The following is a 10603-nucleotide window of genomic DNA, read 5'->3' on the forward strand; positions in this document are numbered from 1 at the left end:
CGTATCTTCTGCGTATTGAAGGATCGACACGGTATCTCAGGGTCAATTGGGTGTGTTAGCATGCCATCGGAAGAAGCCTGAAGAATATATCATTGCAGGACGCCAGCAACAGTTATAAATAGATAGGAGGACAGCGGATCTCCTTGGCGCAGACCTCTTTTGAAGTTAATCCATGGACCTGGCTTCCTCTTTAGAACAATCGCAGGCTTGAAAGGTTCATGTTTTAACTCGGCAGTCCCCCGTGGAAGTCATTCATGAGAGAAATAAGGTCCAATTTAAGAAGATCTCAGTTAGTCTTGAAGACGACTGGTCAAAAATCGTCCGGTCTAGGGCTCACTTCAAAATTCATGGCAAAATAATTGTGCGAAGCTCATCCAAAGAAAAAGGCCTATATATGGAGAGAACTTGTGATTCCATCAGGCGGGAGCCAATGAAGAGGCTGTCAAAGATCAAAAAAGAAGGATGAAGGTGATGTAGCTCGAAGAAACTTTGAGAGCTCTATTTTTCAAAAAGGAAAGATGCAACAGGGATGCTCATGCACGTCAGTTTTGTGTGTTTTCTTGTTTGTTTCTAGAGGGGGGATCGTGGCCTCCGGTCGTGTCCTTTCTTCCATAAGCACAACATGCGTAGGTGTTTGCTCTTATTCCCTTCTTCATCCTGGCTTAGCTAGGCAGACACTTGTACCCCGTTGGATAAGAATAAGGGTAATTATAGCAGTGGTACTTGAACTTGCAATAGATGTTCACTTTAGTGTTTGAACTTGAAAAATACGTCAAATTGGTTCTAAAACTTGGCTCGAACCTGCAAATACGATGCTACTCACTTCATAGATGTAAAAGTGTGTTGACGTGGCACCGTATTTGGCTAACGTGGTATGGGGCCCACTTGTAGTGACAAGACAAGATTACTTGAATACTATATGTCTCTATGACTAGTGGGTCTTGCCTGTTAGTACAGATGCTAGCCACTCAACCGAACAAGTTCTCATACCAAGTGTGGCACCTTAGTCTAAATGCATTATAAACGAGAAAGTTTGTGCTACTTAAATGGGCTTGGCCCATTTTTTACTATATTTTAAAAATTGTAAACATTTTGTAAATTATAATCATAATAATAAAGTTAGATTCAAATATTTGTTCGTTATTAAAATTTACCTCGTTGTACATAAATATTTTTGTGCATGTATTATTTTAGAAAAGTATATAAACCAGGACAAAATATATTTATAGAGGCATGCAACAAAATCAATTACTATAAAATGTTGTTGTATTTTTTACAAATATTCACTTATTATTTAGAGAATATTATATTAATTTTATCCATGATAATGAAACATATTTAGTACATACAGACAATTAAAATATACATTTATGGCATTTTATAAATAAAATAATAATTTTTTAGGGAATACAAAGATATTTATACATGTATGGCTTATATTTAAATTGTGAAAAATTAGGGATAACTACATTGACTAAATATTTATGAATATTCACTGGTGTATAATTTCACTTGTAGCTTATAGTCATAAATGTTTTATACTGTAAATATAATCCACGAGTTAATATTCATGTAAATATTTTAAATTTTAAATTACAAATATTTTTTAAATTATACAAATTTTTCTTAAACAACATACTTATGAATTATTAAAATATGCATATAATTGCAGCCCATCCACAAGTTTTTCATTTACTGTACATTAAGGTTGAGGGGACACAATTGGCTGTCTCCCCTATATCTCGCCCTCAAAGAGTGAAACTTCCTACTCGCTGAAGGGGGCGAGACAGATGGTCAGCGCACCCATGAGCGAGGCCACAGTCTGTTTTTCTGTTATTTTTAACGTTTTCTATTTTCGTTCTTTGTTTCATTTTTGTAGTTTTGTTTATCCTTTAAAATTTTCTAAATATATATATTACAAAAACACTCTACAAAAGATATTTGAAAAATGTTGAAGAAGTATTTGAAAAATGCTGAACAAATATTTAAAAGATGTTAATCAAGCATTCCGAAAATGTTGAACAAATATTTGGAAAAAATTGAGCAAATATTTGAAAAAATGTTAATTAAGCATTCGGAAAATGTTTAACAAATATTTTAAATTTTTGAATCAAGCATTCAGAAAATGTTGAACGTGTATAGAAAAAAATCTTGATCATGTATTAAAAAATGATGATTTTTTATCATATATATAAAATGTTAATCAAGAATTTGAAAAAAAATGTTGAATTTGAAAAAAAATGTTGAACAAGTATTTGAAAAATGTTAAACAAGCATTTTGAAGGATCCACTGCCCGTCATGATGAAGAAGGCTGGAAATCGCCAGGACGTAGCTTAGGGTCGGAGTGGAGTGGCTAGTGTTTCGTCCGAGATGCAAATGAAGACGGAAAATGTGGGCCCCGGTGGGCCGGGTCAGACATGACGGAGCGCGTAGAGTGTCGGTCAGCCCGAACAGATAGAGGGGTATGAGGGGTGCACTGGTCAAAATTTCGTGACCGATCACTGACCGTGCCGTCGGCCTGGACGTATAGAGAGTGCTCGAGGTGTCCGACTGTAGATGCTTATAGCTTTTAGATCCTTGGCTAGTGAGGAGGGAGGGGTGGCCATGGGAGAGCGGTCAAAGAAAGGAGAGATATGGAAAAAAGAAAGGAAAAAAGAGATGTCTCACCGACATGAGTCTCGTGAGAAGGGAAATGTTTATAAAACTCGGATACGACGAATCTGAGTTCGCACATTTGCTCAAGTACCTCAAAATCTTTTGGAATGCACATTCTAATCATCCAACACGTGACCTTCTTGTTATCCTGTAGGACCACCTCAACAATTGTGGTTGGATGGTTAGAGGGCGGTGGTATCCCCAGCCCAGCAGAATTCAAATTATGATGCTCTCATTTATTTTTGAATTTATTTTAAGATTTCCGGTGATGCACATTCAGTGAGAGGAGACGTTTCCGTCGATTATGAGGTGCCCATAGTTGTTAAAAAAAACTAAAGTTGGATTTCCTCGAAAAAGGAAAGAAGAAGAAGTTGGATTCTTTGGAGAATCTGGAGTTGCTAACCTCCAGAGTTTTCCTAACGGAAGATGCTACCAGAGTTGAGTTATCTCCCGTTGGCACCCCTCTCTAACCTTGCCGGCAGCTGTTCCGTGCCACGAGTCATACACTCATATGCATATGCAACGTGCGTGCGACCATGCGCCCACACGTACCGTGCACGCATATGCAACGTTGCAGCTCGTGGCTGCCGCACGTCGGCCACCACAGGGAAGCAAACAACAACGTACGGCGTCGCCATCCGGGCACGGGCACGGGCCGGGGAGGTCGATCTCACATGGCTTCACGCAACCGTAGTCATCCTTGGTTGTTTGACGTGTTCGCCTGCTACTTCCATGTAGTAGAAATGCTGAACCCTTTGAGCGCCAAACATTTTGACAATTCTGCGCCAATCAACTGCAAGTTTGCAACGTTTCACCAACTGACTGCAGCCTTCACCGTTTCGTTTGAACAAGGCCCGTTGGATGGATATAAACCTCTTGATTTGCTACTGTAGTTCTCAAGCAACTGAAAATTGATTTTGTGTGTGCCGATTTCGATAGAGATGAGTGCAATCTTGGGCTCGAGACATGACAGGGCGCGGCCGTGTCCCCTGGCAAGGCGTGTCAAACTGTTCCGTGATTGTGGTGTTGTTGCTTCGAGCAAAAGAATTGACCGGTTTTATGTCAGTGTCGTCTCATTGATCATGTCGTTGTGGAGACTCCACCCCCGATCGTTGGGGGCCCCGTTCTTCGGGGGTGAAAATACATGCCTGTCTTGCTGGATAGAACGATGTTGGTGTTTTTGAAGCCACATCCGGTTGCCACACTTAGCAGAAGAGTTAGCCGCAGATGGCTTTGGGTGCATCCGGTAAGGCGAGCGACACTAACTTGGGGTGCAGTGGTTTGCTATGTTTTTCGGAGTTGGAGCACCTCCCCCGCCCCCATTGATTATGGCTTCTCTTCGACATCGAGTAGACGGTAGTTTTTTGTGCCTTTTTTGACAGTTGTGTCCGCCCAGCGACACTTTATTAGCTGGGTAGTGTGGCCGCAAAGTAGTTGATTTTCCTCGGGCTTACTCAATTAATCGAGTTTTGTGAGGTTTTTGGTCCGATTTTTCTCATAAACTAGACCGGTTTCTTTCTTCCAGTGGAAATACTAGAAACCCATGCCATCTTGACGATGTTCACCAAAAACAATTTCGCATTGGGCACATATGGTCATATCGTGTTAAGAAAATTGCGACCAGTCTCCCCGTGTCAAATTGGGACGCCGTCATGCCATGTTGTCCGCCAATCTCCTTCTCTTTTCCTCCAAATTCAGTGCACTAAGTTTCACCCCAAAGTATGGTTGTTCCAAAGCTTTACCATTTTTACAGAAATTCAAAGAAAGAACAAGCTCATGTACACCCAATAAGATCTTCTAACACCTAGATAGACACCTATGGAATTGGAACGTGAAAAATAAGTCAACATTTTTTTTATAACCACGTCTCTTTGCTCTGAAAGGTCTTGATAGAAAAATATCCTATGAATGAATTTAAAGTCTACAAAACTTCTTTCCAAATTCTTCAATCGGAAGGAGGCACTAGATACCAAAAGATGATATTATGACAATACAAGTTTCTGCAGGGACCCTCGTGCAAAAGAGCCTCTGTTAAGCACTTAAGTCTGAGCTCTGACTGAAGCAGAGCTACACGCAAGAAGAGATCGGCAAGAAAACCCAACTCTGTTGCCGCCTTCTCCGGTTCTCCTCCGTCGTCTCCGGCCGGCATTGTCCTCTCGCACCACTCAATGGCTCCTCCTCTGCACTCGCCGGCGCTGATCTCCACCACCTCGCCCTCAACGCTCCGCATCGTTTCGACGCCGCCGCACCGCTTAGTTGCCGGACACGCGGAACGGATGCCGCCGCCGATGCTCCACCGCTTAGTTGATGTAAATGTAATGAAATCTATCATTTTATATGATATGAAATTTGGTCATGTTTACACGAATTTCGCCCGGTTGGGTCGAACTGTTGTTAATATGTGTCTAAGCTGGGATATGGCCTCCTACATCCATGTTCGTGGACGGATGCGGGAGGAAATTTGCGGATTGTCGTTGGAGATGCCCTTAGTTTGTTACGCATGTTGCAAATCGACGCGCGAAAATCTTGGTGTTGTTCGGTTGTGAACCTTGCCGTATGCATGCACCTCGATCGCTCCACCGTCTGTTTGCCGCGAACGGCTCTCCCGAGTCACCGGAGTAGGACGACTGTGGAGCATCGATACAAACACGGCCATCCCCGTCCGGCGTGTCGCTGTCACGCCTGCTCGGAGCGCGCGCGTGCCGCCGTGACCGCGCGCGTGTCATAGCTCAGAACATTATTTTTCAGGGCGTCGCCATCGCGGCGCTGTCATGCATCATCATGCAGCAGAGAAAGCCGCGCACGGACAGCAGCACAGCAGGCTCTCGTCTCTTTCCCCGCCCGTCGCCAGCACGAGGCAAAAATAGCATCCATGCAAGCGCAGCGCAGCGGTAGCCACTCGCGGCCCGGTACGTAGACGTAGACGGCGGAGGCCCGCACGACGTGGCAGCGGGTGGCCAAGTTCCGTTCCGCCATTCCAGCCAGCTCGCACGACTGGGACAGACGGACGGACGGACGCGTACGAGGTAACCAACCAACCACCCACCCCACCCCTCGCGCGCAACCAGCCAAACCACGCGCAGACGACGACGGCGATCGATCGGAGCCCGGAGCCCCCTCCTCCTCCGGCCGCCGCCCAGGTAGCGATCACGACCACGACCACGATCGCACCCGCCTCGCCCGCGCGCGCGTGACTCTGCCCGCCGTCGATCAGGTAATTAATTGGTTTGGTATGTATGATCTCCTTCTCGTCCGGCCCCCGATCAGGGCTGGCATAAACGTGTGATTCCGTTGGATACTGATACTGATTACGGCCGCCGACCGATCGATCTGGTGGATCTTATTCTGTGCGTGGGTGCGTGCGCAGATGAGTGTGTCAGGGTCGGAGAGCGGGGCCTCGGCCAACAAGCCCAAGTGTATGTCACCATGATTGTGCCGCATTCTTTGATTTGATTTCCCTATTTTGCCGAGAGAAACAAAAATGCAGGCGCGCGTGCTCCTGTGACTGATTAAATTCCCGTTCCATTTTGGCAGATTCTAAATTCACGCAGCAGGAGCTCCCGGCATGCAAGCCGTTGCTAACTCCCGGAATCGTAATTATTACTCCATTCGTTTCTCTTGTGATGATCGTTGCAAATGTAACATCGATTTATCAAACTGAATGTAACATGAAACCTTCGATTGATAGGTCATAGGCGCCTTCTCGCTCATCGGCATCATCTTCGTCCCGATAGGGCTCGCGTCCCTGTCAGCGTCGCAGGAGGTGAAAAATTCAGACAAGCGCAGATGTAGTGCTATATGAACAAAATGCATTTCATCTTTGCTGTTCCCTAATTTGCCGCTACTACAAAATGCAGATTGTTGAATTGATAGATCGATACGATGAGGAGTGTGTTACCGCCAGCGACAAGATCGGGTTCATCCAGGACTCCAAGGCCAACAAGGCGTGCACCAGAAAGATCACGGTGCGATTTAGAGACACATTTTCTCATTCAGAAATGCGCCTGAACTTGAACAGAGGCAGCCCTGAAGATAACAGCTGGGCGTCTTTGTGTTCAGGTGCCCAAGCCGATGAAAGGCCCCATACACGTCTACTACCAGCTGGAGAACTTCTACCAGAACCACCGGCGGTACGTCAAGAGCCGGAGCGACCAGCAGCTGCGCGACAAGGACTACAAGGACCCTAAGGCGGTGATCAAGGCCTGCGACCCAGAGGCCACCACCGGCGATGGCTCCCTCATCGTGCCCTGCGGCCTCATCGCCTGGAGCCTCTTCAACGACACCTACGCCTTCTCCGTCAACAAGAAGTCGGTGACGGTGAACAAGAAGGACATCGCCTGGGCCAGCGACAAGAACAGCAAGTTCGGCAGCAACGTCTTCCCCGTCAACTTCCAGAAGGGCGGCCTCATCGGCGGCGGCAACCTCAACGACAAGCTACCTGTCTGTCACTAATCAAGTGCAGATATAAGAGCTTCTGACGCGGCATGCATTCTGAACTTGGGCTGCATTCATTGAAATTTTGTAACAGCTGAGCGAGCAGGAGGACCTGATCGTGTGGATGCGGACGGCGGCGCTGCCGACGTTCCGGAAGCTGTACGGGCGGATCGAGGCAGACATCATGGCGAGCGACGAGATCACGGTGGTGATCCAGAACAACTACAACACGTACAGCTTCGGGGGCACCAAGGCAGTGGTGCTGTCCACGGCGTCGTGGATCGGCGGCAAGAACAACTTCATCGGCGTCGCCTACGTGGCCATCGGCGGCATCTGCCTCCTCCTCGCCATGGGCTTCATCGTCCTCTACGTCGTCAAGCCAAGGTAAATACTAGCATCTGACATGTTTATGTGCAGATAATTCATTGTAAAGAAGCAAATCAATGTAAGGTTGGATTTTGTTCAGGGCCCTCGGGGACCCCGCGTACCTGTCGTGGAACAAGGAGGCCGCCGAGTACTCACACTGATCGAACGCGATGCTGAAATCACAAGGCCCGTTTTGTAGATGGATGCAACAGGGATAAAACGGTTTAGTAGCTGCTGTGCTCTCAAACGTTGCTTTCTATACCTTCCTGAGCATAATCTTCTGACGATGCATGGTCTGAGGCTCCGGTTTGTGGCTCTCCCAGATCATGATCAGCCTACGCGAGATGATCTAGGATTTATCTAGGTGCGGCTCTTTTGTTTCCTGTTCAGTAGCTGTAAAACACATTGTGGTTTCTGATAACGAAATATGTATCTGGCAACTGTGTGGCAGATTGCAAAACTGCCAAACGCATCGAGAGGCGTTCGATCCAAATCCAATGAGGCGTTCCCTTCCCCACCTTCTTCCCCAGTGGCCAACGCGCCTCCGCCACACGCCTCAAACCTCGACCCCGCCGTTCGCCTCACACCCCCGGCTCCGGCGCAACACGCCTTCCCTCCTCACCTAGCCGGCTAGCCCCTGGCACCTCCGCCTCCTTTCCCAGCCGCAAGGGCCTCCGGGTTCCGGATTCTGGCGAGATCCGCAGCCACCTAAAGCCGTCAGTCGTTACCTTGATTCCCGGTCAAAAGGAGAAGGGAGCCGAGATCCGCTACCCCCGCTGCTTGTTGTGGATGGCCCCGGCCCTGCTTCTTGTCGTAGATGGATCCTGCTGCAACCTCACCGGCCGTCCATCGCAGAGATGTCATGGCTGACGATGCCACCACGCATCAGCCACACTTCCGGCCGCTCATCAAAGGTGCTCCATCCCTCCCGTCTACATCTCCTCCACCTACGTTGTTGGTTGCCAATCGGCCGAGGTAACGTCCCCGTCTTTGGCTCCATTCCCATCCATGGTCGGAGCTTGCTGTGCCTCCTACAAGCAGATGCGCATGAGCCTGACAGCAGGGTAGTTGTACAACTTCGATGTTGTTTACTACTGCTGGCAACCTTGCGGTGCTAGTCTCCGTAGATTTTGTTGCCACTTTTTTTATAATCATGTGATTCCATGCCTCTTTTTCGAGTTTACAGTTTGCTCTGCTCTGATAGTACTACAACACGAGATTGTTGTTTGTTGCAAGAACTGTTGGATGGTGCCATGGCATTTGGGATTGGAAGAACTTTGTGCTTTTTTTTTGTTTAGAAAAGGAAGCAACTTTGTGCGTTGGGCGGTGCAAAGTTCAGTATCTAGAGCATATAAACCGAGAGCCGGTCTTCTGCACTTTTACCTTGACTCAGATACTAAGTGGCCTGAAGATTAGTTTATAGCTAGGATGGCCATACGGACATGAGCGTAATACGTGGTTCATCAAAACTACCTGATAACTTACGTATAAACATCACGATAACTTTGACAAAGGAGGAAAAGCAGTTGAAAAACCCACCTGAGCAAGTATTTTTCTTCAATGGGGGATGTATATATTCTTTTTGTACAAACCAAATTAGTCATGGGGCAATAATTTCTATTGCATGTAAGAATACTATTTTGTTTTTTTTCTATAGTAGGAACTTGAGAAAGTCGTGGAAAAATTTATTCAACAATAACCGGTAACTTATGTGTAAATAACATGATAATATACACACTGCAGACGTGATAACTTACATACAAACATTATGGTAATTTTTTACCGGAGAGAAAAATATTTGACCCGAGAGGAAAGGTTGTTGAAAACATACCCTCAGTAACTTCTATGTAAATAGCATGGTAATATACGGACCGTAGATCTGATAGCACTTACAAACACCGCGGTAACATTGACAAAAGGAGAAAAAATTGTTGAAAAACATTCCCCTAGTAACTTTAGTGAAAATTCCACGATAACTAACATGTCACAGGTGTGGTAACTTATGTAGCCCACGTGCAGGACCTTTAGCCCGAAAGAAACAAGTTGTTGAAAATATACCCCCGGTAACTACTGCGTAAATAACATGGTAACATATGCACCACGGGCGTGATAACTTATCCACAAATACCTCGATAACTTTTACCCATGTGAAAAAGTTGATGAAAAATATACACCGATAACTTATGTGAAAATAGCACGGTAATATATAAACTGCATACACAATAAATTACGTACAAAGACAAGGTAAATTTTACCAAGAAGCAAGAAAATTGTTGAAAAACATATCAAAATAGCATGATAGTATACGAACCACATACTCGATAACTTATGTGGAAACACTATGGTAATTTTTTTGATCGAAATAAAAAGTTGTTGAAAACATACCCCGGTAACTTATGTGAAAATAGTACGGTAATATGCGACCCGTTTACCCGATAACTTACGTACAACCACCTCGGTAATTAACTTTTTTGACCGCGAGGAAAAAGTTACTGAAAACATATCTCGATAATTAATGTGAAAATAACACGGTAATATATGAAAGACATACTTGATAACTTACATAGAAACACCGCAGTAACTTTTTGACCAGGAGAAAAAGTTGTTGAAGAATATGACCTCAGAAACTTATGTAGAAATAGCACGATAATATACAAATCACATACATGATAACTTATTACAAATATCGTGGTAACTTTTTAGACCGGCAGAAAAAAGTTGTTGAAAACAATTTATGTGAAAATAACACGTAATATATGAACTGCATGTCCGATAACTTACGAATATACACCGTAATAATTTTGACCAACGGGAAACAAAGTTGTTGAAAAACATACTCTAATCCCCAAGGTAACTTGTGCGAAAATAGCACGGTAGTATGTCAACCGCATACCCGACAACTTATCAGAAACACCGCGGTAACTTTTTTGATCGGGAGAAAGAGCATGCCCCGATAACTAATGTGAAAATAATATGGTAAATACGAACCGCATACCCTATAACTTATGTACAAATACCGCGGAAAGTTTTAACCGAGGGTAAAAAGTTTTTGAGAAACATCCCCCAATAACTTATGTGGAAATAGCACAGTAATATATGAACCACGTACCTACTAAGTTATGTACAAATACCTGCGGTAACTTTTGA

The 10603-nt window shown here is 45.1% G+C and overlaps 1 protein-coding gene across 1 annotated transcript; it reads left to right on the forward strand.

Moving 5' to 3' along the window:
- Positions 1–5815: 5815 nt before the first annotated feature.
- Positions 5816–7899, forward strand: LOC119345105 (ALA-interacting subunit 1-like). The gene is made up of 8 exons (XM_037615321.1): positions 5816–5870; positions 6024–6072; positions 6191–6249; positions 6345–6419; positions 6514–6621; positions 6716–7096; positions 7185–7474; positions 7557–7899. The coding sequence occupies exons 2-8, from the start codon at positions 6024–6026 to the stop codon at positions 7615–7617; spliced, it is 1023 nt and encodes a 340-aa protein (XP_037471218.1). The 5' UTR covers positions 5816–5870; the 3' UTR covers positions 7618–7899.
- The last annotated feature ends 2704 nt before the right edge of the window (positions 7900–10603 follow it).

Source organism: Triticum dicoccoides, unplaced genomic scaffold (assembly GCF_002162155.2).
Source record: "Triticum dicoccoides isolate Atlit2015 ecotype Zavitan unplaced genomic scaffold, WEW_v2.0 scaffold2061, whole genome shotgun sequence".
NCBI lineage: Eukaryota > Viridiplantae > Streptophyta > Magnoliopsida > Poales > Poaceae > Triticum > Triticum dicoccoides.